Source organism: Stenella coeruleoalba (genome assembly GCF_951394435.1).
Source record: "Stenella coeruleoalba genome assembly, chromosome: 15".
Lineage (NCBI taxonomy): Eukaryota > Metazoa > Chordata > Mammalia > Artiodactyla > Delphinidae > Stenella > Stenella coeruleoalba.
The window spans coordinates 25,921,245-25,948,356 of NC_137161.1; the positions used below are offsets into that span (position 1 = coordinate 25,921,245).

The 27,112-nt window shown below is 58.7% G+C and overlaps 1 protein-coding gene across 3 annotated transcripts in view; it reads left to right on the plus strand.

The window, feature by feature from the left end:
* The first annotated feature begins 4,430 nt into the window (after window positions 1–4,430).
* The window catches only part of NOL4L (nucleolar protein 4 like), a 129,462-nt gene continuing 106,780 nt past the window's right edge, over window positions 4,431–27,112 (plus strand). For all 3 annotated transcript variants that reach the window (XR_013831508.1, XM_079944150.1, XM_079944156.1), the window contains exon 1: window positions 4,431–5,244. Coding sequence is in view for 2 of the 3 variants with exons in the window: in XM_079944150.1 (XP_079800276.1) it covers window positions 4,924–5,244 (321 nt within the window). In the remaining variant the exon portion in view is untranslated. The remainder of the gene's footprint in view (window positions 5,245–27,112) is intronic.

A 27,112-nucleotide genomic window follows, 5' to 3' on the forward strand; every position in this document is an offset into this window, starting at 1 on the left:
GGCAGATGGACATGGTGATAACTGGAGCTAACATTTATTGAGTGCTTATTCTCACAACAGCACTGTGAGTTAGGTATAATTATTATCCCCATCTTACCGGTTTTGAAAACTGAGGCTTAGAGGAGTCAAGGCGCCCACGGCAGGTGACTCAATGCCAGAGCCTTCTGAGGAGGAGCGCATAAATGCTCACAAACTGATTGATTACGGGGGAGGCAGAGGAGCGTGGCGGGAAATGCTGTAGTTGTCAGTCTGAGATGTGCATTTTGAGAACCAACACATTCATTCATTCCTTCATTCACTCATTTATTTAATAATTATTAAACCTCAGCCCGTGTGCTGGGCACTGGTGGGCATAGGTAAGCAGGCAATCGTGATATTGTGTGGTCAAAGCCAGGATGGGGAAAGCCCAGGGGTCTGTGAGCAGCCATGGAAGCCCCTGGACCACACTGTGTGGGGTGGACCTGAAGCAGCAGGTCGCTGTGGCTGAGCAGACCACAGGGGGAGATGCTTGTGGTGCTTGCGGTGGGAGGGGGGCAGGGGGCGGGGAATGGCTGCATAGTCCTTGATGGAAGTGGCACAAGTGCCTGACAGTGGAAACCACCCTCCCCCCAGCTGCCCCAAGGCTCCGGGACCTCACTGCTTCTCCCAGCCTTTGGTGGACAGGCCTCCGTGGGGGCCTGAGTCACTCTGCCCCACCCCAGGCTGGGTTGGGGCCACCTCACCTCCGAGTTGCAGGCATTCCCATTCATCTGGGCCCAGGGTCAGAGCTCAGTGATCTGGGCCAAACCAGGCAAAGTCCAGGTGCCCCGCTCTGCTGGTAACCCTGAGCCTCTTCCCTTCTGTGGGACTCAGTTTACCCATCTGTAAAGGGCAGAGTTTAGATTGTATGATTTCTCCAGACCCTTTCTCACTTAAGCTCCTATGACCCAGTACATTACTGTCAGTATTGGAAGTGGACATGAGCCCTGGTGGTCTGGACTCCTGTGGACATCTGGATTAAGGGTAAAAAAAAATTCCAGGGATCCAATAACCCACGATTACTGGAGCAGCCTACTTTGTCCTTTGGCAGCTGTCGGGAATGAGAAGACAGGAGGCGCAGTTTCCCCCTAGGACCATGATTGTCCTTCCATTGCCCTGCTCTTGCTGGGCATTGTGAGAAACTTACCTTCCACCTAGTGTGCTCTGGGGCAGGACCCTTGCTAAAGGATGCCATTGACACGAACAAGCCAGAGGTCCAGGGAACTGCTTCCGCAGAAGTGGAGATGGGTTGCAGTAGGCTATTCTCATCCTTGACTCAGCCCCCTCCACTCTTTTCCTAGCATCCCTTGGGGCAAGAGGCTGAGATATGCCTGGTGTAGAGTGAGCTGACACATGGGAGGAGAAACCAAGGCCCCTGACCTCCAAGCCCCTAGATTACAGACCCCTGGGCCACTCTAGCTGCCCTCCAGTCCTCTCTACTCATCAATCTCCCCCCTGTTTAAAACTCACCAAAGGCCTCCCAGCACATCTAGACTGAAATCCAAGGTTTCTCCCATGGTCTCCTGCCCTCTAAGCCTTCCTCACTTACTTCACTCTAGCCACACTGGCCTCCTTCCAACTTCTGGAAAATACCAGTCTCTTTCCCACCTCAGGGCCTTTACACATGCTGTTCCCTCTGCCTGGAATGCTCTTCCCTCAGAACATAGCATGGCTGGCTCCTTGTCACTTACATCACTGCTCAAATCTACCTTCTCAGAGGAGACTTTCCTGATCCCCCTAAGAACAGCAGTCCCTCCTGTCCATTATTTGCTATCACAGTTCCCTATTTCCATCATGGCCCTTTCCCTAAGCTGTAATTGTTGATAGTTGGTTTGTTCAATGGCCCTCTTCCCCACCCATCGGTGAGCTCTAAGAGGGCAAGGACCTTGGGGATCCCATGGCTATATTCCAAGCACCTAGTGTATAATGGCTTCTCAAGAAGCGTTTGTTGATGGAATGAAACTCAAAAAGTATTAACAAAGTTCATCTTCCTCCTTCTACGGAGGTGCAAATGGCATTTATTGGGCACCTGTTAAATATGCCAGCCTCTCTCACATACGTTATTCTGCTGAACCTTTACAGTCTGTCCATTATAACAGATGATGAAGTTAGGGTTCAGTGACCTGCCAGAGGTCACCCAGCAAAGGGTGGGTTGATGGGTTCATTTAGTTGGGAAGCAGTCAACTGGGATCTCTGGGCACGAAGAATGCCATGGCAAATGGTAGCCAGGATTCAACCTCAAGTCTGTTTGACTCTATGCGAAGCCTACATTCTTTTTTTTTTTTTTTTAACTTTTTATGTTCTATTGGAGTTTAGCCGATTAACAGTGTTGTGATAGTTTCAGGTGCACAGCAAAGGGACTCAGCCATACATATCCATGTATCCACTCTCCCCCAAACTCCCCTCCCATCCAGGCTGCCACATAACAGGGAGCAGAGTTCCCTGTGCTGTACGGTAGGTCCTCGTCGAAGCCTACGTTCTCTTCATCGTACTACACCTTCTGTCACACTAGAACTCAGCTCAAGATTAACAAGATTTTTAGGTTCTGGAAGGCAGGCAAAGACCCAGATTGCATGGAGAGGTGGTCTGGCTTAGCGGTTATTGGTGTGTCTTGGAACTGGACAGAGACCCGGGCTCAAACGGGGGGGCCCCACCACCTAGGCACCAGGGCACCCTTGCTGAAAGTAATCATTAGCATTGCTAGGCTAGAGCACCTTTGTTCTCAGGGAGAGAGTCAACTGTGGGGTTATGTGTCAAGGGCTGTATTGGAAAAGTCAGGCAGTGGGCTTCTAAGTCATGCAGAAGCCCCTCCTCCCCCACCCCCAGGGGAGGGGCTGTATGGCCTTTGGGTAGCACCTTGCCCTCTCTGAGCCTCAGGGGTCATCTCTGAAAAATGGGCATGGCAGCATGGAACCAAATAGAGCTCTTAGGAAGATAAAGAGGAAAAATGAGTGTGGAGTTGTTGGTATATATAAAGTAACATAGAAATGTAAATTATCTAAAAATAAATCTATGTGAAATGCAGAGAGAGGTTGGGACTTGGAAGACCTCTGGCGTTCTTTTGGCAGTTATTGGCACCTACTGTGTGCCAGGTGCTGTGCTAGGGCCTGACATGAACCCTGAGCGTCTGGAGCTCCCAGTCTACCTGGGGACATGAGCCAGCCACATACAGAGTGGGTATCCCTCCCAGCGGGATGTCAGGGGGAGTCTTCATGTGTGATGTGGTAGCAGGAGCCAGACCGACCTGAGCCAGAACCCTCCTCTCCTCCCTGCGTGACCTTGACCAGGCCAGGCCACCTCTCCAAGCCCCAGGCCTTCATCTGTAAAATGGGCCAGTCTCCTTTGCCGCTCAGAGTTGCCAGGACCTGGCACTCTGTAGGTGCCAGGGTTGGGGACCTTGGGATGAGGGTAGCCAGTAGTTCCTGGGCAAAAAATGGTCCTGCACTGGGCAAAATCTGGGACTCAGGCGTGGGTGGTGACTTGCTTGCAGGAGTGGCCTGAGGACATTGAGGGTGGAAGAGAAGCAGCAAGAAGAGAAGCTCAGCAATTTCTCAAACCTGTTAAGCAAAGGAGGGCAGACATCCCGGAGAATTGGCCTGTGCCTTTATTTATGTTAGTAATCTCATTAAGGGGAAGGGGACTGGCTCTACCCAAGGTCAGTCCTGCCCGGGGAGGAGGGGGATGGCATATCCACTTGAGTTTACTCAGCCAGTGATTCTAGGCCAAGGTGCACCCAGGAAGGCAGGGTGTCTCGGGATGAATTTGTGGGTGTGTTGAGCGTTGCTCCAAGCCTTGGTGGGGCTGGCCTGAGTGAGGCCACCGGTCAATGTTGACGACTTCTCCGGGGCCTGGCGCTGTCCCAGACCAGTGGCGTTAGCCGAACCAAGACCGGCCAAACTTCGGGGAATTCAGGTGAGGCGAGAGGGGAGGAAGTTTGGGGGCCTCCGAAGGGCGGCGGTTTGGGGTTCCCCAGGGGAACACTGCTCCTCTGGCGCCGGGCTCGCACCGGAGAGGTCAGGCCAGTCGCCGAGAGGAAGGGAAGGGGCCCTGCCCTGTACCACCAGCGCCAGGCTAAAATCGGGCGGGGCCGCCCGGGGAGGCCGGGACGCCTGCGGCCGGGCGGGGTCTGCGCCCTACTCCCTGCGAGGCCGCCGGGTCCGGGCTGAGAGCGGCCTGCGAGGCTCGGGGCCAGGCCCGGCCAGAGGGAACTCGGTCCCTGGGCTGGGCACTGCGCGCCTGCGGCTCTTGCCCTACCGGCGGCTGCGGGCGCGGCGGCCCCCGCGCCCCCAGGGGCCGGGCCAGGGCGGGGGCTGGGCCCCGCGGGCGGGCGCGGGAAGGGGGGCGGCGGCGAAGGCTGCGACGCTCTAACAGGTGGGATCCCGCGGCGTGGTGGAGGCGGGCGCGGGAGGAGGAGGAGGAGGAGGAAGAGCAGCGGCAGCGGGAGCCTGAGCAGGAGCAGGATGAGCCGCGCGAGCTGACAGCCGCCGCCGCCGCCGCCGCCGCCCGCGCCCAGGCTCGGTCTCGCTCTCCGCGCCCGGGGCCGCTCCCCGCCTCCCGCCTCCCCCGGCCGCCCGCGGGGCGGCCCGCCCCCTCTGCACCTCCGGGCCCGGAGCTGCCTCCATCGCTCCTGCATCCCGGCCGGGGGGGAGGAGGAGGCGGAGCAGGAGGCGAGCCGGAGCCGCCGCCGCCAACGCCGCCGCCGCCGCCGCCGCCCGAGCAGGACAGAGCGCGCCGCAGCCCCGCGCGTCCGGCCGCCGCCCGTGCCCATCAAGCAGCCGCGCCGGAGCTACACCGCGGGACAGCCCGGGCCGCGGCGCACCCCGGCTCGGCCCAGCCCAGCCCAGTCCCGGCACCGGGCGGCCCGGCGGCCGGCCCGCCCCCGAGGGCGCCGGGCGCGCCGGGAGGATGCCGAAACCGACGCTGCTGCTGCGCGGGGGCTGGGAGCGCGAGCGCAGCCCCGGGGACTCGGAGCTGGGCCGCCAGTTCCGGGACTGGTGCCTGCGCACCTACGGCGACTCGGCCAAAACCAAGACGGTGACACGCAGCAAATACCAGCGGATCGCCGAGGTCCTGCAGGGCGGCGGCGGGACCGGCGCGGGCAGCGGCCCGGCAGCCGGCGAGAAAGGCAAGTTCCAGTTCTGGGTGCGCTCCAAGGGCTTCCGCCTGGGCAGCGGCCGGGAACCCAAGATGGGCCAAGTGGTGTATGTGCCGGTCAAGACGGGCTCGGTGAGTGCGCGCGCGGCGGCCGCGGGCCGGTCCCACCGCGGGGCTCGGGGCGGGCGGGGGCGGGGTGGGGGTGTGGATGTGTGTCCGAACGTGTGTCCCTGAGGTTGTCCCTGGGTCTGGCCCTCCCGAGGCGCACGCGTCCCTGCTCACCCGCCAGCCCCAGCCAGCCCGGGCAGCGCTCCGGGTTCGGGGCGTCCCTGCCCCCCTCTGCGCTGCTGCCCGGGCCGTGCCGGGCGGGCTGTCCCGGGCTGCTCACCCCAGCATGTTCCGTTCTCCCGTCCCCTCCCCCCGCCAGCAGGCGGCTGCTCAGAAGCCCGAGCCTCCCCCCGCCCGCCCCGGGGCTGCCTGTCCCGGGCGCCTCGCGCTCCCGCCCCCGGGCCGGCTGGGCGGTGTGGTGTGTGTGTGTGTGTGTGTGTGTCTGTGTGTGTGTGTGCGTGCGTGTGTATGTGTGTGTGGAGGGTGGTGCCGCGAGGGCGGGGGGGCAGGGACAGCCACGGGACGGGGAGTCAGCTCGGCTTCCCAGCGCCAGGGGAGGGGGCCCGCCCGGGCACTGTCTACCCGACCCCACCCGGGGCTGGCCCGGGGAGGGGCAGCCCGAGCCGCAGCCTGGCGCAGGAGCAGCCTCCCGCGGGTGGGTGGGGCGCCCCCTCCGCCCCCCGGGCCCCTCGCTCCCCCCTCTCTGGGACGGGGGCGGCCTGACCTATCCATCCCCTCCCCTCCCCCGTCCCCGGGGCCGGCCCGGTCCGGGCGGGGTGGCGTGGGGGAGGGGACGGGGAACCGCAGCCGCCGACAGGGAGGAGGCGGGCGGCCGGGCGGGGGCGTCCCCTCCGGCCCGGGGCGCCCTGGAGAGGGCGTGCGGCGTGGGCCCCGCGGCTCCCCCGCCGGGACCTTATTGTTCTGCAGCGGGTGGGGGCTGGGGGGGCCGCTGCTCCCGGGGTGCTGCTGAGCTTTGAACTTTCCGTCGCGGAGACCCTCCATTAGTGCGTTCAGCCCCTGGCCCGGCCGGGCCAGGCCAGCCTCCCTCCCTGCCCCCCTCGCTCCCTCCCCGGCCTCGCCCGGCCCGAGCGAGCGAGCGGGGCCGCCCCGCGCCGGCCTCCCTCCCTCCCTCGCTCCCCCGCTCCCCGCTCCGTGCTCCTCCCCCGTCCGGCCCGCCCGCCCTGCGCTCAGCCCAGTCCCCGGCCGGAGCGGGCTCTTCACACACAATTGATTCGGTCGTTACGAAAAGTGCACTTGTCCCCTCCCCCTCCCCCTCCGGCAGCCGCCCGGGCCCGGCCCGCGGGGTGAGGGGGCCGAGAGGGAGGGAGGCGGGAGCCGGGGAGCGGATCCGGAGGCGCCTCCCCCCTCGCCCAGGGGACGGGGCTGCAGGCCGCGGGGAGTGGGGAGCCGTGAGCGCAGAGGGCGGGCGGCCCATCTGCGAGGAGCGCTGATAACCGCGCCGCTGCCGCTGCGGCCGCCAGCGGCCCATCTGCGCCGCTGCCGCCTCCGGCCGGACACAGAGCAGGGGGCCGGGCCGAGGGGCGCGCTGGGGCCGGATTCCCCGGGGGAAGGCTGGGGTAGTGTCCCACCCTGAGCGAGTCGGGGACCTTCCAGCCTAAATCAGTGCTCTCTGCCAAACGCGGGGAGTCTGGGTCATTGTCCCCCCTCCCCCGATCGAGTCAGGGACCCCTCCCCGAGCCCAAATTGGTGCCCACTCTGCCACCCGGGGAGTAGGGGTCATTGCCTCTCCCCAGGTCAGCCCTCCCCACTCTGCCAGTTGCTAACCCCCCTCGGCTCTCCTCCATCTTGGGCTAGTGCCCCCAGCCTAAGTGTGGTGTTTCGAGGTCAGTGACCCACCAGATGGTTGGCTTGGTCCACACCCCCTACCCTGGGTCATTGCCCTCAGCCATCCCAGCTTCCCAGGTCAGTTAGTGCCCCTCAGCCCCATCCCATCCTGGTTATCCCTCCCCAGGGAGCTGGGAGTCTTGGCCCAACCTCCTTCTTGCCTGAGGCAGGAGCCCCCACTCCACCCGCTCCTGGAGTTGGGAGGGCAGGTGACCCTCAGACAGGGCAGCTAGCTCACCAGTTCTCTGAGCTGGTCGACCTCTCCCCTAGGGAGTGGGCATCATGGGGCCGTCAGTCCCCCTACCCCCTTAGCCACAGAGCTGTCAAGGCGGAGCAAGTGAACATACACCCACCCAGGCCACATGCAGAAATTGGGTGCTAGGCCTGGGCCCCAGGTCCTGCCAGCCTTCGGATCCTCTGTGAGGCCCACGCCGACCCGCTTTGCTTGGCAACAGGGGCCTTGAAAGACTCCACCCTAGCTCCCAGACCAATAATAAGCCCTCCCAAGGGACCACCTGCCTGGGAGGCAGAGAAAGGGAACCCAGGCCTCCCTGCCCAGGCTGCCAGGGGGACGACAAACACAACAGACGTGCCCTCCTGTGACAGCCCGCCCCTCAAGCTACCCACGCCCACCTGCCTGGCCTGCTGGTCCCCAGGGAGCCCGTTAGTTACCTGCACTCGCCCAGTCAGCCGGAGCTAGCCGCAGGAGATGCCCTGAGTCCTGCCACCCCCAGCTCCAAGTACCTTCCTGGGGCTCAGTTATTATTTTTACATTTCCATTTTCCTTTTCACTGATCTAAGAGGGACAGATCCTGCTGGGAATTCTGGGGCAGCCATGGACTCTTCCCGGGAGGAGCTGAATGGGACCTTCTTTGAAAGGTGCAAAGGATATCCCCTACCTTCGCTGGCTTTTACACACACACACAGAGTAAAGTTATCATTGCCTCTGGTGGCAGTTGGGAGATACCCTGTAGTTTTGTCCTGGGTGGGTTTTTGTGAAGGTCATTGGGCCACAAACCTTTGTCTGAGACATTTGTTTGGCATCCACAGGCCTTCTGGGGGCACTGGGGCATTGGAGTGGGTTGGACTCAGAGCCTGCTCCCTGGGCACCCAGCTGCTGGGGGTGGGGGTGGGCATAGCTCAGGATCTGATCAAGAAGCCCATGGAGGCTCCAAGGGAGGGCAGGCGGGGAGGCAGAGCAATTTCGGCCAAGAGGGGGTATGGGAGTTGTGTCATGCAGCCGCGGAACGAGGGCCCCCTGCGCCCCTGCGTCGGCTCAGGTCCCCAGGGTGGCCATGGTATGTCATCTCCCTTCCATGTTGCTCTCTGGCTGCCCCCTGCGTGGGCCCCCTTTCCTCTTCCCACAGCCATATGTGGTGCTGCGGTTGGGGCCCTTCCGAGTCCCGGCCGTGGAGGGTCGATGATCTGACACCACTTGTCCCGTCCCATCTGGCCCTGAGCTTTTCTGGGTGTGTGTGACAAAGGCTTAATCTGTCCGGACGGGCCCAGGGCGGAGAGCAGGGCGCGGGGAATTACACTCTGCGGGGCCTCCTGCAGCTGGGGCCTGCTTGGGGGGCGGGGCGGGGCGGGGCGGGGGTCGAGCAGAAGCCAGGGCATGGTGGTGGTGGGGGGGAGGCAAGTTGGTCTTCGGTTTGCAGGTTGTCACAGGAAATAGATGTGGAGGCGGAGGGCTGAGGGGAGGAGGGCGGAGTCCTCCACCGGGCAGCACGGGGCGCTCCTGGGGACAAGATCTTTCTGTGACAAGAGCCAGCCGGGCCTCCTGACTGGGCAAAGCCTGGTTAGGATTTATTATTTCTTGCGTTTGGCCTGTTCCGGCCTCTGTGGCTGCCAAGCCTGGGGGCGGGGGGCGGGTGGGAAGCAAACCCTTTGCCAATGAGACCCTCCGATTCCATTCCAGCCTCAGCCCAAAAGTGAACCAACCCCTTTCCTTTTCCTCTGGTCTCTGAACGAGGCTGTCCTGGCGCCTGCAAGGGCCACAGGTTATGTCTGGGGAGGGACCCCGGGCCATCTGTCAACTCCCAGGACCAGAGAGCCCTCAGGCTTCTTGGAGATAGATGTTCTCAGCCCAACCCTACCATCTTCCGGATGGGAAAACTGAGGCCCTGAGAGGGGAAGGTTACGTTGGTGGGGAGCTGGGCCTGGAACGCAGATCTCTGCGCTCCACTGAGGCTTCTCCATGGGCCCATCACATGCCAGGAATCCCCCCATTAGAGCCCCGTCCCCCGAGGGGGAAACGCCAGATTGCCAAACTCCACTCTCAGCACTGGGCTTTTGCGAGCCAGACCCCAGGTGTTCCGCTGGCCAAATTGACTAATGGTGGTCTTTTCCCAGTTTGCAGACAATGTTCATTTAGTGGAGAGCATTTTCACAGTCTTCAGCCTTTCTCCCCAGAGCTTTTGTGTAAACCTTTGGCACCTGCGGCCGCTGGTCTGGGCAGGAAATGGCCTCTGACTTAGAACAACATAATATATGCTGTGACCTTCGGTTGAATACCTCAGTATTTCCTACTTTTCTCTAAATTGTCACCATAGTGACCCTTTCTGAGTCACCTACCGTGTGCCTGTCCCTGTGCGTCAGGTTCTCACAGCGGCCCAGAGGTCCCTGCCATCCTTCAGATGAGTAAACTGAGGCTTAGGGAGGTTTAGAACCTCCCTGAGTCCTCACAGGGCACGCTGAGCTTGCGCGCCGTCTGTACACCCCTCTTTTCTGACCCTCTCTGCTTGTCTTACAGCCTCATCTGGTTCACAGGGCTTTTCGTGACAAGCTTTCAGTCCATTACACCCTAACCTGAATTAGTGTAGAGGAATCCTCTAGTCAAGATGTGTGTGATCACAGGCTGGTACTTAAGGCAGGATTGGCTCAGTGTATGGTGTCTGGGACTTGCCTGGGGTGCGAAAGGATGGGTATGGGGTGAGGAGAAGGGAGGAAGCCTCTGTTGTCCTGGGTCCTGGGGGCTTTCAGGGAGAAGGTTGGCAATGACACGGGCCCTGTTTGGATTTCTCATGAATGGCAGAAGCGGGCTATTTTGTTAATGAAGCCTCAGTGATGTGGGTGAATGTGGTCTTGGGGTCTCAGTGGGGGCGGGGCCGCAGTTTGGAGCCTGAGTGATTGCTGGTGGATCAGGCTCTGCCTTCCCGGGGCGTCTCCTCCGGCTCCTGGGTCACTTTCTGCTGGTGGTGGGGGCAGCATGCCCCACTCGTCCTTGGGCGAGGCCTGGCGTGAACATTCTCTCCTTCACTACAGGCTGCCTTCCCATCCCTGAGCGTCTGGGAGTCAGGAGGTCCAATTGGGACCCTAAAAACCCTGCTGGGAGGATGGGAGGTGGGGGGCCTGTGGCTGGGGCTGCCCAGGGACAAAGGTCAAGGGTCCAACCCAGCCTCAGGCAAACCTGGGCTTCTCCAAGCTGGCTCTTAACTTAGAGGTTGTGGGACTGATTGAGTACCATGCACATGCACGTGCATTCCTGGGCTACAGCATGTGTGCGCACGTGGGTGTGCATGCAGGAGTGTGGCCGTGTGGGCCTGAGTGTGCCTGTGCCTGTCCATGTGCAGGCTGGGGACGCTTGTGGGCCCGGGGCAGTGTGTGTGTGTGTGTGTGTGTGTGTGTGTGTGTGTACAGGTGGAGGGGGACTGCATGCTTGTGAGTGTGTGTGATTGTGAGCGGCTGTGTTGGCAGATGTGCAAGCACCTGGGGTGTGGGCATTGGCAGACCACGAGTGTGCGTGCCACATGTTCAGGATCCTATTGAAAAGCATCCTGTCCTTTGGCAGTGACGAGCTGACGGGGTGTCCTTCATCACAACCAAGTCAGCCGGAGCTGCTGGCCTGGCCCCGTGCTGCTCCTGGGGTCTCAGCAGCTGCTGAAGCGTAGTGTGAGGGACGGAGTGGACACGAGAGGTGGTGCCACGTCCCTGTCCCCGCGATAGTGGCTGAAGCACCTCCTTGTTTCCAGCAGCTGTCCTCCTCCTTCCCCGCCACCCCGCCACTCTCTGCCCAACAAGGGCAGCAGGTAAAACTTGTGACCTCTGCCATTGTGGCACTTACCGAGCCGAAAGCTAAGCTCCATGGGGGGCAGGGTGGGAGAGAGGCTTCTGAACTTGAAGTGAGGGGGCCAGGACCGATCCTAACACACCCACTTTCTTGCCATGTGACCTCGGGCAAATAGCTTGCTTGACCTCTCCAAGTCTCAGTTTACTCATCTGGAAAATGGGCTCCAAAGCCCCACTTCCAAGAGGCTTGGCAAACTGGAAAAGGTTCTGTTGTCATTTCAGGAGGTCACTCCGCCAACCTCTGTCAAAGCCAGGCCTGGGCCCTAGGCCCCAAAACAGAAGAAGGAGCCAAAGGCAGCTGGGAGAGGGCCCACCAAGGCGGGTGGCTTGTCAGAACAAGGACTTCTGAGTCCACTTTCTGCCCCTGGCCCACCCCGACATAGAGAAGAGGTGAAGGGCTTGGGGTGTCAAGCCACAGGGTCCTGGGTACAAATCCCAGCTCTGCTCTTGCACCTGTTTGGCCTTAGGACCTATCAGCTCCATTTTACAGATGAGAAAACTGCCTTCCTCCTAAGACTGGTATAAAGATGAATGCATTAATGCGTATAGAGCCTTAAGAAGGTAGCACGTCTTACAACATGTTAGTTGCTATGTGATCTCACTGAGCCTCAGTTTCCTCATCTGGATTATGGGGATGGAAATGAAATGTCATGGATATTAAGTGGGATAATGGAAGTAAAGCCCCCAGCCAAATCCCTGGCATGTAGTTGGTGGGAAGCAACTATTGGTTCCCTAGAGATTGTGTCTGGGTTATTTCTGTGTCTCCAGTGCCACTGGGGCCCTGGTTAATGTTGTACTGAATTACACAGAACACCAGCGAAGTCTTGGTGAGGGCCATAGGTGTGGCATGAGCCCCCAGGGCTGGGAACTTGAAGGCTCAGGGTCCCTCTCTGCCCCGGCTGGCTCCTGCCCTGCTCTGAGCCTCAGTTTCCCTAGTCATTGCACAGTGAAGCCTCCTGTGGCCCCTCCTGCCTTTGAATCTCTTCCTGGTGCTGGGGTTGCCCAATCCCAGAGCTCAAGGAGGGGTGCTGGAGAGGTGAGAGTGGGGCCTTTACCCAGGCCTGGAGGCACTCGCCAGGTGGGAAGGTAGAAGGGTGAGCTGCCCAGAGGCTTCTTACCACCCGACGGCCCCCACACACCCCCGCCCCAGTCCCTGGCCGGGAGCCTGAGCTCCGGGCTCTGGGCTCTTCCAGAGAACACAGTGAGGCTGGTGTAATGACTGCCCCCCTGGGGCAGGGGTCTGAGCATATCTCATGTTCTCAAGCCCCTGCCATGTGCCAGACACTCTATTTCATTTAATCTCCCCTGGATTCTGTGAGGTAGATGAGAACTTGGCATCAGAGAGGCCAGGGAACCTCCCCAAGCACCACAGTGAGCAAGTGGCAGGGCCTGGGTCCCGTGGCTCTTTGACCCTCTGAGACCCGGGGCACGGAGTTAGGGGCCCACAGGTGCCCTGGCTCTCCCCACCTCCCCACCCCAGGCTCACGGTGGCCCCTCATCTGAGGACACCCTACAAAAGCTTCCCAGAGCTCGAGGTAGCCCTCTTACCTGTCCGGACCCAGCCTGGTGGGAGACAGATGCCACCCCTCCCCGTCGCCCACACCTTCACCCTGTCACCTCAACTGCAGCTACGGGCCCAGCCTGCCCTGGGCAGGCTGCAGGGGGCGGGGAGAGAGAGCAGTTGTCCTCTCCCCACAAGGTCAACGACTCCGGCAGCATCCAGTCCTCCCGGCCACCCTGGTACTCCAGGTTCCTCAGCCTCAGATGGAGGGACTAAGGCCAAATGCAAAAGAGGGAGCTCCAGGTCCCACAGAGCACCAGGGCTGAGGGTGAGCCCATCTGGTTCCAAAGCTGGGGGTCATTCATTCATTCATTCATTCGCTCACTCGCTCGCTCATTTGCTCCTTTCACCACCCTCCGCATCACAGTGGCTCCAACCTTCTCTGGCTCAGGCCACACCTGGGCATCATTTTGGACTCTCTTCTCTTACCACCCCTCCCTCCCCATCCAACCATTTGCAGATTCTGTTGGTTCTACCTTCAAAATACAACTCAAATTTTACTTTCTCACCACCTCCACTGCCTCCAGCCTCGTCCAAGCCTGGAGGTGCGTCAGCCTCCCCACTGGGACCCCTGTGTCCACTCTGCCCCCCTGTAATCCCCTGTGGCTCACACAACCAGCAAATCAGCAAAAGCAAAAAGCAAATCAGATTCTCTCCCTCCCCTGCTCAGAACCCTCTGAGATTCCCGTCTCACTCAAAGCAAGAGCCCCAGTCTTTCCTGAAACCTACAGGCCCTGCATGATCTGGCCCAGCTGCCTGCTTCCCTCACCACCTTCCACCCTCCCCTTGTTCATTCAGTGTCAGCCACACTGGCCTCCTTGCTATTCTAAAAACTACCAAACACGATCCTGCCCCAGGGCCCTTGCACTGACTGTTTCCCCAGCCTGGAACACTCTTCCCCCCAGATCTCTACATGGCTGCTCCCCTCCTCTTTCAGATCTTTGCTCAAGTGTCACCTCCTCAGAGAAGCCCTCCCTGATCACCCAGCCAGGACCACCTTAGGTTCCTTGGACCCTCTCTCTTTCTACTTAATTTTCTCTATAGCCCTTACCACCCTCTGACATTGTGGATGTATTTTACTAGTTTATATATTTAGTATCTTTCTCCCCACAAGGCTGTGATCTCTGCCAGGGTAGACCAGCCTGCTTGGTTCACTGCTGTATCCCCAGGACCCAGAACAGCCCCTGCTCCTAAGGGTCTCCCCACTGTGGGGGCAGCAAATGCCTTAGAGCAGGAGTCTGAGAGTCGCCCATGCCTTCTGCACTCAGAGGGCCTCAGGAGCCCCAAGGCCCAGACCCATCCTCCTGCCTGAGGGCGTCCAGGGAGTCCTCAGGGAGGCGACATTTGAGCTGGACCTTGAGGGCCAAAACAAATTGTTCGGCAAGAACAGAACACGGGGAAAGCTCACTCCAGGGGGTGGGAATGTGAGCAAGGGCTAGGGGTGGGACAGGTTTTGGGGGGTCAGTGCAGGCTGTGTATGATGGTGACCGGGGCCACCTTCCTGGAGAAGCGGGTTCTACAGAGCATTTCAGATGCGGTGGTGGGTGGGTGAATGGTCAGATCAGCTTGAGAACCACTTGGGGATCCTGAGGGGGATGAGCTGGTGAAATCACTTGGGGCCAAATGGAAGAGAAGGATCTGGAAAGCCACTCAGAGGAGCTGGTGCGTCAGAATCAAGGAGAGCTGGGAGTTCGCAGGAGGGTTTTTAAGTAGAGGGGAGAGAAGGTTAGATTCGTGTTTTAGAAGGAGTCTCGGAATGCTAGATGTGGCAAGAGGGAGACGTGTTACAGAGAAGGAAAAACAGGAGGCTGGGAAGTAGGTGCGGAGAGAGAAGGCCGGCCTGGGGCGAAGAGGAGGGGCTGGTTCCTTGGTAGGACAAGAGGTTGAGTGTCGGGGCTGGATGACATGGGGAGGGGAGAGGGGGGCGAGGGAAGCTTGATGGTTGGTAGTCAGAGTTGACCCAGTATTCTTGGGTGGAAAGAGAGGCGTTTAGGAAACGAGGAAGGCAGGCAGACACACACATCTGGGGTGATGGCCCAGGGGCAGGGTCCAGTGGGCGGAACCCAAGAGCTGTCCCCAAGGCTGGTAGCATGTGGCAGTGAGAGGCCATGGAGGAGACCTGGTGACTCAGGTCTCAGTGGGGCCAGCTCGGGAGTCATCACGTTCACGGGGCCCCCTTCCCAGCTTGGAGCCCTCCCCGCCCCGGCTGGGACCCGATGCAGCCTCCCGGGAGGCCTGTGCTCGGTGGATGACTCATCGTTTTCTCGGCATCCCCAGGCTGAGGAAATGTTCAAGGAGACATGGGGCCCTTCCTTTGGCAGGCCAGGCCCTGACTGGATGCTGGCGGGTCGAGAAAAACACACTCGGCCTCAGGCCTCGTCTGAGAGCATCCTGAGTGCGTGTCTCCAGGAGCCCCTGGCTTCCACAATCGCACGCATCCTCCACTGCCCTGGGAGGCCGTCCTGACCCCATTCTACAGGTCAGTGAACCAAGGCACAGCCTCTGCTGGGCACCCGGCTAAGTCATCACTTGGTACTTCAGTTTCTTCATCTGAAAAATGGGTCTGATGATTGGCCCTCCCCTATAGGGTTGTTGGGAGAAACTGAAGGAGGGGATCATGTGACGCTCAAGTAGTGGGGTTGTCATTTTCATGAGGATGGGGAGAGGGGTCCGCCCAGGCTACAGGAGCTCCCTACTGGGTAGCAGCCATAGGGAAGGCCACAGGCTAACATAGCCAAAAACAGACCTGCGTTTGGATCCCAGCTCTGCCACAAGCCCCTGGTTCTGGACAAATGGCTTGCCTGCTCTGATCCCCCGACCGCTTGTATATAAGCGGGTGATGACCCACACCCTGGGAGGTAGTTGGGAAGATGACATAACACCAAGCCTGACAAACAGGCCACCAAGTAGGGGCTGTGGCTCCATCTCAGGGTCCCTCAGAGGATTCCCCCCACGCCAGCGTGAAGATCCCCAAACCAGACAGCTGTTAACCTCCCAAGGGTGCTTCAAGCCCAAACCAAGAGGGAGAGGGGAGGGGAGGCAGCTCAGAGAGTTCAGGCTAGGAAACTCCCTGGGGGATGGGGTCTCTCTGGGAGATCTGGGGGCTGGGACAGGAGCAGAGCGAGGGGCAAAGGATTTTGTGTTGAATGTAAGGCCCCTATAGGTCAGCAGAGGAGTACAGGGTGTGGAGGTAGGGCCTGGGTCCAGGCTCTGCCATTTACTGCTGTGCAGTCTTGGGCAGGTCACTTCCCCTCTCTGAGCCTCAGTTTCCTCATCAGTAAAATGGGGTGATAATAGCTGTGGCTTCACTTATATCCTCCTTCTATACTGTGTTCTACAGTGTGTATATACACGATACTGTATACTATATTTTATAATCTAGAAGCATCTGTACAGGGCGTGGCCATAATAAAGCCCTCAATAAAAGGGAGCTATAATTAGGATTACGATTGTGAGCCAATCAATAACCCGTGAATCTGTGACAAGGCCATTCAAGCCGTGCTGCTGAGTTGGGCTTTGGAGTTCAGACTGGCCCCAGGTTTGCACTGAGCTGTGACTCACTAGCTGGATGACCTTGAACCAAGTTGCTCTCTGAACCTCAGTTTCCTCCTCTGTAAAATTGGCTCAGTAGTATTCCCCATCTCACAGGGTTGCTGTGGGCAAGTGAAGAGAGACTCCACGTCAAGTTCTCAGCACAGGAAGCAGGAGCTTTTCTGTGCTTGCCCCTGTGACGTGGCCAGTGGCAATTAGAGCTAGGGATTGGGTTCTGGGGCAGGGCCAGTGGATGCTGGAGCAGAGAGGTACAGAAGAGGGAGAGGACAGAGGCAGAAAGGAATGTGCAGGGAACCGGAGGGGAGGACTTCTAGGAGGAGGGCTGGTCAGCTGGGTCTGCCCCGAGGATTAACAACCCCCCCGCACCCAGATCTGGATGAGAGAAGGCTTTGATGGAAGCCAGAGGGCAGAGGGAAGGTGCCGAGCCAAAGCAGGTGGGAAGGAGAGACCAGAAGTCTTGCCGGTCCAGTCAGCAGTTGGCTGTCAGGAAATGAGGGTGAGAGGGGCCGTGGGCTTCCCCGAGTCTAGGCTGCCTATTATGGGACTAAGAGTGGGTGTGCTCCCCAGGGTAGGGAACCCTGGGTTCAAATCCTGTCTTACCAACCAGCTGTGCAACTTGGATGCATCTCAACCTCTCTGAGCCTCCATTTCCACATCTGTAAAATGGGGATAGTGATATCAACTACCTTTTAGGGTTGTCGTGGTGATCATTTGAGATACATTCTCAGTCAGTGCCTGCTGCTGAGCAGAAACAATGACAGTCATGACACAGCTAGTATTTGTTGAGCGCTTGCGAAATGCCAGGCACGCTGCTAAACACATGCACATGCCTCCATGTGCTTGTCCAAACATGGCTACCGTTATGATCCTCATCTTTTTTTAAAAAAATTAATTAATTATTTTTTGGCTGGGTTGGCTCTTCGTTGCTGTGCACGGGCTTTCTCTAGTTACGGCGAGAGGGGGGCAACTCTTTGTTGTGGTGCGCGGGCTTCTTACTGAGGTGGCTTCTCTTGTTGCGGAGCACGGTCTCTAGGTGCACGGGCTTCAGTAGTTGTGGCTTGCGGGCTCTAGAGCGCAGACTCAGTAGTTGTGGTGCACGGGCTTAGTTGCTCCGCGGCATGTGGGATCTTCCCGGATCAAGTCTCGAACCTGCATCCCCTGCATTGGCAGGCGAATTCTTAACCACTGCGCCACCAGGGAAGCCCCGGGCAGGCGGGTTTTTAACCACTGCGCCACCAGGGAAGTCCCATGATCCTCATCTTGCTGATGAGGATGTTGAGGCTCAGAGAGGTTAAGTAACATGCCTGAGGCCACACAGCTGGCAAGAGGCAGAGCAGGGACTTGAGCCCATGCGGTTGTGTCCTTTACTCCCTAAATCACCCATCCTCTTTGACAGTAAGATGAGGATCATGAGATCCCCTGTGGTATTACACGGGCTTGGACAGTGGCTCTTCCCAGGATGGGGAGGCAGGCGTGAGTCTGTCTGGCAGAGTGTCCCGACTCTGGAACACATTGCTTAGGCGCAAATGGGATCTACTGGTAGAGTTGACCTTCGGGGGTCACTGGGGGATTCTGTGGTTCGGGGAGGGCCAGGTTGCAGCATGGAACCCCACGGCCAGCCGGCTAGCGCGCTGCACCCAGCTCAGGCTGGGGAGCTTTGTGCCCACCAGTGCGACACAAGGTGTGGCTCAACGACCAGGTCACAGGCAGCTGCCAGCAGCCCCGAGAAGGTATGGGTGGCCAGTGCCTGGCCTGGGCGGCACCCACGGAGGCTTGGGAGGAACTCGGGAGGGCTCTTACGAGGAGGTAAGCCATGAAACAGCAGGGGAGGGGATGGGGCCTCCCAGGATGGGGAAGGGGTGCTGTGGACAAAGGAGCACAAGAGAAGTTTGTTTTTAAGGTAATACACGCACCTGACTTAACGCAACAGCCACCAAACAGCAGCCTCCAAATAGCGAGAAGTGCCCAGCCTGCCCCCCACCTAGTTCCCCTGCCCACAGGGGTCCAGCCCACCCTCCACCTAGTTCCCCTGCCCACAGGGGCCCAGCCCGCCCCCCACCTAGTTCCCCTGCCCACAGGGGTCCAGCCCGCCCTCCACCTAGTTCCCCTGCCCACAGGGGTCCAGCCCACCCTCCACCTAGTTCCCCTGCCCACAGGGGTCCAGCCCGCCCCCCACCTAGTTCCCCTGCCCACAGGGGTCCAGTCCCTTATGTGTCTTCCCTGATACACTTGGCTCTGGAGCTGGCCTACCTGGATTTGAATCCTCAACCCGCCATATACTCGCTGTGTGACTTGGGCAAGTTACTCCACCTCTCTGTGCCTCGGTTTCTACATATAAAAAGTGGGGGTAATAGGAACTGCTTCTCTGGGCTGTTGTGAGGACCAGGGCTCCTAAAGCCTAGCGGAGGGCAGGGCCCATGCCTGAGTGCTCCGGGAGCACGGGCTCTCTCTGCTGCTGTTGCTGTTACTATTACCGCTGTGATCACTGTTGTGCAAGTGTAGTTATGTACACTGGGTGTGCAGTTTAAATGCCCAGCTCCCCTGGCAGGTCCTGAAGGTCAGTTTTCATCACTTCTGCCCATTTAAGAAGAGGCAGAGGTGAGAGGTCAGCCCAGAGGTCATCCCAATGGTCCCGCATATTGAGACAGGCCTCTGATGTGGAGGGACTTTATGTCATCGGCTGGACCCCCCGAACTAGCCACCGACCCATGCAGGGCTTGTGGTTCGGGGACTCCATCTCCTGCCCCTGTGCTGGGGACATGAGGTGGCGGCGGGGACAGGAAGGATGAAGGGGCTGTGGAGAGAGCCCTGGGCCAGGCTCCAGAAGATGGGGATTCTGCCACTTCTCACCCCTAAGGTTCTTGAAAAAGTTCCCAGCTCCAAGCCTTGGTTTCCTTATCAGGAAGGTGGTACCAGGCTGTGGTGAGGAGCCAGGGCAATGCCTCAGATGTGATGGACCATTGGGCTGTTGATAAGAACCCCACCTTCAGGTTTCTGCCTGCAGGGGATTTACAAGTGAGTTGATGGTGTCATTGACAAGATCCAAATTTGGGAGGTATTAAAGTTCTGCTTAGTAGCTGAGTGACCTTGGGGAAGTTAATTAACTCTCTGGGCCTCAGTTTCCTCCTCTGTAGAATGGGCATAGCAATAGAACCTGCTCTGTGGGGTTGTTGGTAAGAAACGGAGGTACGGGTCTGGCTCACAGTAAGACTCTGTGATTGGCAGAGCCTTGCAGTTATTTTAAGGAACTCAGACAAAGTTGAGAAACCACCAGCAAAGAGTACAGGGCTGCAGGCAATCCATTCATTCACCTATTCATTCAGCAAACTTTGATTGGCACCTGCTGTGTACCAGGTCCTGTTCATTCATTCCACAAAGATTTACTGAGCACCTACCATGTGTCAGGAGTGGTGAATAGGACAGATTTGATCTCTGCCCTCCCAGAGCTGGGAGTTCCAGGTACCTCCACTAGCTGGTGGTCAGGGAGCACCTAGGGCCTGGCGTGCCATCCAGCTGGTTGGCTCAGGCAGCTGGGCCCCTGTCCCCATTGTGGTGGACTTGCTGAGCTCAAGGGGGCCACTTCTGCCTGGTGTCCCCAAGCTAGCTCTGCTGCCCCCACGTCTGGCTCCTCTGACTCCCCCTTTCCCAGAGAAGTAGAACTCCGGGGGGTGGGGGAGTGTGCAGGGCCTTTTTCATCAGCCCGTCCCACTCCAGTTCTTGTCACCCCCTCCCCAGCAACAACACTCATTGTCCTTCCTATTTTCTCCTCTTTACACAGCGGCCGAAGCGCAGTATTAAAAATGTAAACCTGACCATGTTCCTTCTCTGCTCAAACCCTTCTGTGGGTCCCAATCACTGTCTGAGCAAAAGCCACCAAGACCCACAAGCCCCAGCTCTGCCCCTCTCCACCTTCTGGGCTTCTGCTCACTGCTCTTTGGCCACACTAGCCTCCAGGCTGTCCCCCAGCCCTCACTGGGCCCTGCTGACATGTCACCTCCTCAGTGAGGCCCTCCCTGACTGCTTTTCCAAAACGCCCTTTATTCCCCATCACTCTCAAGCCCCTCGCTCCAACTATGAAGTGCTTATCAGTAACTGACTAATGCTGTATTTTGTGTGTTCCTCTGGGCTCCATGAGGACAGGGGTATGTGCTCTTTTGCTCCCTGCTGCATTCCCTGGTGCATTCATTCACCGATTTACCGAGCACACTTTGATTGGCACCTGCTGTGTACCAGGTCCTGTTCATTCATTCCACAAAGATTTACTGAGCACCCACTATGTACCGGGAGTGGCGAATAAGACAGACTTGATCTCTGCAGGTCCCCGGGACCCCCTGCTAACACCTGGTGCATGGTATGAACTCAGAAAATATTTGTTAAATGAATGCCTCTAACCTATTCATTCTTCTCTTTGTGCCTCAGTTTCCTCCTCTGCAAAATGGAGGACCAGGGCTGTTACGGGGCCTACATGAGGGCTGGCTTGCTGGCCAGGATCCCATCAAGGGCTGTCTGACCCACGCAACCAGCAGGCTTCTCCAGTCCAAGGGCTGAGAGAGCCAGAGGAAGGCTGGCAGGGTCAGCAGGTGGTCAGGGAAGGCTCCAAGCCCCACGTGGAGGTGTCTGGACTTGTCCTGGCCATGCTGGGAAGCCTAGGTGGGGCAGGGACACAGCTGTGGGAAGAGGGGAAGAGAAGCTGGTCTGAAGGGAGGTCTGGGGCTGAGGAGATGTGGCTGGGTGGTCCCTTAATGGGGCCCCAGAATGCCAGCTCTCAGGCGGTGGGAGTGACTGAGTATTACAGAGCAGGGGAACATGGGGACGGAGGATTTTAGGGAACCGAGTCTGGTCCAGTGTGAGCAGAGACTGGAGTCCGAGGCCCAGGGAGGCTCTGGGTTCTAGGGCACCACAGCCCAAATGGGAGCAGAAGCTACAGAACTGAGGCGGAGGGGCTGCTGGGGGCTGGACGAATGGATCCCACAGGCTCCTCCTCGTATTAGCTGCTTTGTTCTCCGTAAACGCCTCTTCATCATTCATTTATCCATTCGCTCATTTACTCATTGACAACTTGGAGAGGACCTCCTGGGGTGCGGTGGCGAGCCTCACAGATGTGACTCTTGCCCTGGCAGAGCTCAGGATGCATTGTGGGAGACAGATGCTACAGGACCTGGTGATAGCAGTGGTGGTTGTGATGATGATGATGACGGTGATGGTGGTGGTGGTGGTAGCGGTGGTGAGGATGGTTGTGGTGATGGTGGTGGTGATGGTGATGCTGGTGGTGATGGTGATGCTGGTGACGATGCTGGTGGTGATAACGGTGATAGTGATGGTGACGGTGGTGGTGTGTCAGCTACCATTTATTGAGTGCTCACTGGATGCTGGGCTGCTCTAAATGCTTCCTGTGTGTTTGCGCTCTGGGCTCCTGCAACCACCCCCTGAGACACTGAGATCTTACTCACCTTGCCTGAGGCCCCCTGTGAACCAAGGGTGGCACCGGATGTGAACCCAGGCAGGCAGGCTGACCAGCAGCTGCTCCTAGCCATGGCCACCTGCCACTTCCAGCAGGCAGCTCCCCCTCACTGGGATCACTGTCAGCTCCCTTTCTTGCCTCCTGAACCCAGCACCTAGCACGGGGCCCAGTGCTGGGGAGAGTGCGTGAGTCGGACTTGCCTGAACAAGGTTGGAGGTCAGGCTTTGTCCCAGCAAGCTTGGGTAGATGATGCCCTGGCTCCTCTGCCCTCAGCACGTCATTTGTGAAAGGGAAGAACCCAGGGAGGCCGCCAGAAGGTCAAGGAACCCCGACCCTCACTGGAGCAGTTGAGGGGGAGACTCCCTCTCTCCAGGGGGAGACCCCACTCCCTAATCAGGAGGCGAGAGAGAGAGACTCAGTTCGGAGTCTGCCTTCAGCTGTGGGATGGGGAGGGGCACGCGGGGAGGCGGGGGCCCCTGGATGGATGAACGCTCTGTACACACACCCCCACTTGTTGCTTCCCCTGTGCAGGCCCCAGGGGAGGGGCTGTTCTTCCCCCACCCACTGCTGACTCCCCTGCCTCTGGGACCCAGGCTCCTACACCCCCAGTTCTAGCAAACCCAAGTAGTCCCATGAACGTGAAGAGAGGGGACAGAGGTGGGTGCTGGGAGCAGAAGGCCTGGACACAGATGCCGCCTCTGCGCTCCCTGTGTAGCCTAGGGCCCACCACTGTCCCTCTCTGGGCCTCAGTTTTATCCATTTGTTCAAATATATACAGCGTAGGTGCTCTGTGCCAGGCACCGTGTCAGGCTCTGGAGACACAAATGAAAAACTCTGCCCTCGGAGAGCTGACATTCTAGTGGAGACTGACACTACGTAATAAACAAGGAAAGCTCCCAGCTTGTCACATGCTGGCAGATGCTTTGGAGAAAAATCAAGCAGAGTGGGGCGAATCGGAGGTGCTGGAGTGGGAAATAATGGCATTTTAATCAGAGAGGGCCTCGCTGGGAAGGTGACATTTTGAGCAAAGCCCTGAAGGAGGTGCAGGAGCAAGTTAGGCAGGTATCTGATGGAAAAGGATTCCAGGTAGAGGGAACAGTAAGTGCAAAGGCCCTGAGGCAGGAGTATGTCTGGAGGATTTGAGGAAGAGTGAGGAGGCCAGTGTCCACAGCTTCCCGCACCCCCTGTATTTGGGAATCAAAAGACCACATTTTACCTCTCAGGACGTTAGGCCCCAGAACACATTTCTGAACCCCCACAGCCCATCCTGGGGAGCGCTGGTGATGCCAGCCTCCTGGATGGGGCTGGGGCAGGGACCTTGCTGCCTGTTTCTTCAACCCAAAGGGTGAATTTTAAGGCCTGTGAGGGCTTAGAAAAGAGAACAGTGTGCTCCTCGTCGCTCCACATGACTGACAGTCAGACGGCCCTGGGTTGAAATCCTGGGTCCGCTGCTTTGCGGCTGTGTGACCTTAGGCAAATCCTTCTCTGCGCCTCAGTGTCTTCATCTGCAGAATGAGGCTACAGTGTCTGTCTGTCAGGGTTGATGGGATGGGACTTTCAGGAAACACACCTGGAAGCACGTGTATAAGTGCCCAGCCTTGGGTCTTCCTGGAGGAGGTGCTCTGTATACATTTAAAGCTGGAACCTAACATTTATATGACTTCAAACTGTTTTCACAGCCGTTGGGAATTTGTAGTATTACTTTAGTCTTCTGAGAACTCCGTGAGGAAAAGGGGGCAGGAAATAATAGCCCCGGCTTAGAGCGGGGTAGACTGAAGCCTGAAGAGGGTGACTTGCCCAAGGTCACAGTGAGGCAGGGCTGATGGAGGGCTAAGACGTGGGGCTCCTGGCTCAGGGAAGCCTGGGAGCCAAGGGAGTGGAGATTGTGCAGAGCCCGCCCATCCCCCCCCCACGAGCGCGCGCGCGTGTGTGTGTATGTGTGTGCGTGCACGCGCACACACACACATCACCCGCACCAAGCAACAATAGCGACTTTCAGATTTGTGGTCCGCGAGCGGGTTTTGTAAGGCATGGCTTGGTGGATCGGGAGGTCTGTTGTAAGGATGTTGAAAGGCCAGGAGCATGGGGAAGCTCAGGCCACAGGCGGGCGGAGTCGGGCAGGTCCTTGAGAAGAGGAAGAGGTCTGGGCTCATGTGATTGTCCACTCGGCCTGTCTGTCCATCCGGTGTCTGGCCTTCCTGGGCAGGGCCGGCGGGGTCTCCAGGTTGGCCTCTGAGCAGCCTGGCCCCAGTGCTTTGTCGTCCAGATGCTGGACCCGATCAGCTTCTGAGCCTCAGGACGGCCTGGGGAGGGAGGAACGGGGTGTGGGGGGGGTGCATTACAAATGAGGAAGCCAAGCTTCAGGGCGGGGTGTGCCCAGCTGGTGGGGGGAGCCAGGGTTTGGACCCAGGTGTGCCTGACCCAGCCCCAGTGCTGGCGATTCCGGGTCACAGTTCAGGCAGGGACTGGCAGGCAGGCTTTGTGCAGGAGGACCCCTTCCTCCCTTGGCCCACCTGCTTGGCCACGATCTGGCCTCCTGACCCTTGATGGGGGCCCTGCAGACCGGTCGTTCTCTCTCTTTAGTTGCTGCAGCCTCAACCTTCATCTCGTGGGGCTCGAGGCTGCGGGTTCTAGCCCACCCTGCATCAGCTCACTGTGGGGACTGGACTCACCATCTGACCCTTTGCAGGGGACGTCAGAGAGCCCATCCTTATTTAGTGCCTTTAAGGCCCCAGAGAGCCTTTGCCCAGTGCCCACACAGCTCAGGGGTTCCTAGGCCCATTTTTATTTATTTATTTTTTGTTTATTTATTTTTGGCTGCGTTGGGTCTTCATTGCTGTGCGTGGGCTTTCTCTAGTTGCAGGGAGCGGGGGCTACTCTTGCGGTGCGCGGGCTTCTCATGGCAGTGGCTTCTCTTGTTGCGGAGCACGGGCTCTAGGCACACAGGCTCAGTAGTTGTGGCACAGGGGCTCAGTGGTTGTGACTCGTGGGCTCCAGAGCTCAGGCTCAGTAGCTGTGGCGCACGGGCTTAGTTGCTCCGCGGCATGTGGGATCTTCCCAGTCCAGGGCTCGAACCCGTGTCCCTTGTATTGGCAGGCAGATTCTTAACCACTGCACCACCAGGGAAGCCCCTTAGGCCCATTTTCTAGATGAAGAAACTGAGGCACAAAGAGGAAAGGTTATGTCCTGAAACACACAGGCCATGAGAGCAGAGCTGGGACTCCAAAGCCCATGCTTTTTCTGTACTGTAGCCTCCTGCCCTCTCTTTCTTCAGTGGCAAAATGGGAGACTGGAACTGGACGACCTCAATTTAGAGCAGGGTGGAGACAGCACAAACTCTAGTGTGAGACAGGCTGAATGTGAATCCTGGCCCCTTCACTTCTTAGCGGGGTGACCTTGGATAGTCACTTCCTCTCCCCAGGCCTCAGTTTTCTCACCTGTAAATGGGGCTGAGAGCAGTATCACCCCTCGAGCTGCTGTGAGGTACGGGGAGCAGCCGTGCCGATTGCCCAGAGTGAGGGACGCGCACAGGGGTGGCAGGTTTTGAAATTGCTGAGCTTCCTGTCCACCCCTCCCTGCAGTGCTTGAAAGGATGGCTGGGGCCATGTTAATGCTCACTTTTGCCCTTCCTGGGGGGTGGCCGGGTGACCCAGACTGGATGGGGACTCTGTGTGGATGTGTCCTGCTGACAGCAGACATCCAGGGAGCCTGCTGTGGTGGTGGCGAGTGGCGGGTAGTCCTGGGACATGGGTGTGAGGCCAGCTTAGGCTGCGCCGGGCAGCCGAGGATGCCTTTGTGCCCTTTGTCGCCTCTCGTGCAGGTTACGAGTACCTTTCCTGCGCCTGCAAGCGCGGCCTTTCCTGGGAGAATTGCCCCAGAGCAGCCACAGAGCAAGCAGAACCCGCCTAGCTAATTAGCAGCGGCCGCCGGGGACAGGCTCAGGACCTGGTGGCTGGAATTGGGGCTACGGCTGCCTGAGGCTAGTGTCAGCTCGGCTGGGAGGCCAGGCAGTGTCCTGGGCTCCGGGACATCATGGCGTTTAGATCATGGGGTGCAGGTCCCGGCTCTGTGGCTTCTTGGCTGGTGACCTGCGTAAGGCGCTTTGCCTGTCTGGGTGGCAGTTTCCTCATCTTGAACGTTAGATTGTGTGAGTTCGGGGCCCGGAACCTCAGTGTAGTCAGCGAGTCATGTTACTCCTGCCGCTGCCTTGGGCCTGTGCTGGCCCAGGTGGCGAATACAAGGAGTACAAGCCCAGCCGTAACCCTTGGGGACAATGTAGTGCCACCTGAGGGTCACAGGCAGCTGGAGAAGCCCAGCTAGGCCTTAGGCCTTCAGCGAGAGAGAAGCTGAATCTCTCAGAGCCTGAGCCTCTTTTTGTTCCCTTAAGCGATGGAATAATTGAGATACTGTGTGGTCATGTGCCTAGAACAGGGCCTAACAAAGGTGGAGCTCCTTCCCCTGCTTCCTCCTCCCTCCCCTCCCCTTTCTCCCCCTCCCCTTTCTCCCCCTCCCCCATCTCTCCCTCCCCCCCACCCCTTCCCTTTCTCCCTCCCCCATCTCTCCCTCCCTCCCCAGGCCTCAGGAACACACAGGAGGGGGGCAGCGGCAACTCCTGCTGGAAAATTGGGTTGAAGGTCTGCCTGTCTTCGGGTGGTCAGGAAAAGGCCACAGAGGAGGGAGGGTCTGAACGGAGGGTCTGAATGGGACTCAGCGGGCCAGGGGGCTGCAGAGTGGCCTGGGGACAGTGTGGTGGGGCTTCTGTGTGAGCAGAGGAGTGGAACGCAAATGGATAGACAGTCTGCTCTGGGGCTGTGAGGCTGTAAGGCTGGTGGCCCAGGACATAGGCTGCAGCTGGGCACTGTGGCAGGTTGAGGCGAGGCAGAGATTCGGGAGATAGATAGGGTCTGACTGTGTGGCCTTGGGTGCCAGGCCAGGTGCATTCTCCCCTCGGGGCCCAGATTCCACAGAGGAGATCTGCCGGGCCTATGGGTCAGAGGGGTGTTGGTGAACAGAGCGTTGGAGCACAGGAGAAGGGGTCCCTGGCTTGGCCTGGGGAGCGCTGGGCTGGGAGGCCTTTCTGGAAGAGTGTACCTTAGGGGCCAGGACTCAGCAAAGAGCCGAGTGGAGGGTGGGCATCCCAGGCAGAGGAGACAGCCTTGCAGAGGCACGAAGTACACTTCAAAGCTGGGGTGAGTAGGGCCACGTCACAGAGATCTCAGATGCCCGGCGAACGAGCCTGGGCTTTATCCAGGCACTGGGGAGACAAGGAAGGTTTGAGGGAGGCAGCCTTGAGATCTGATTTTCAAAGTCAAAGTGCAGCCCCATTAGTCAGGGAGGTTTAGATAGTGGTTGTTCAAACTGGAAACCTGACAGGGGTGGAAGTCAGCCTGGCCGCTTACCTTCCG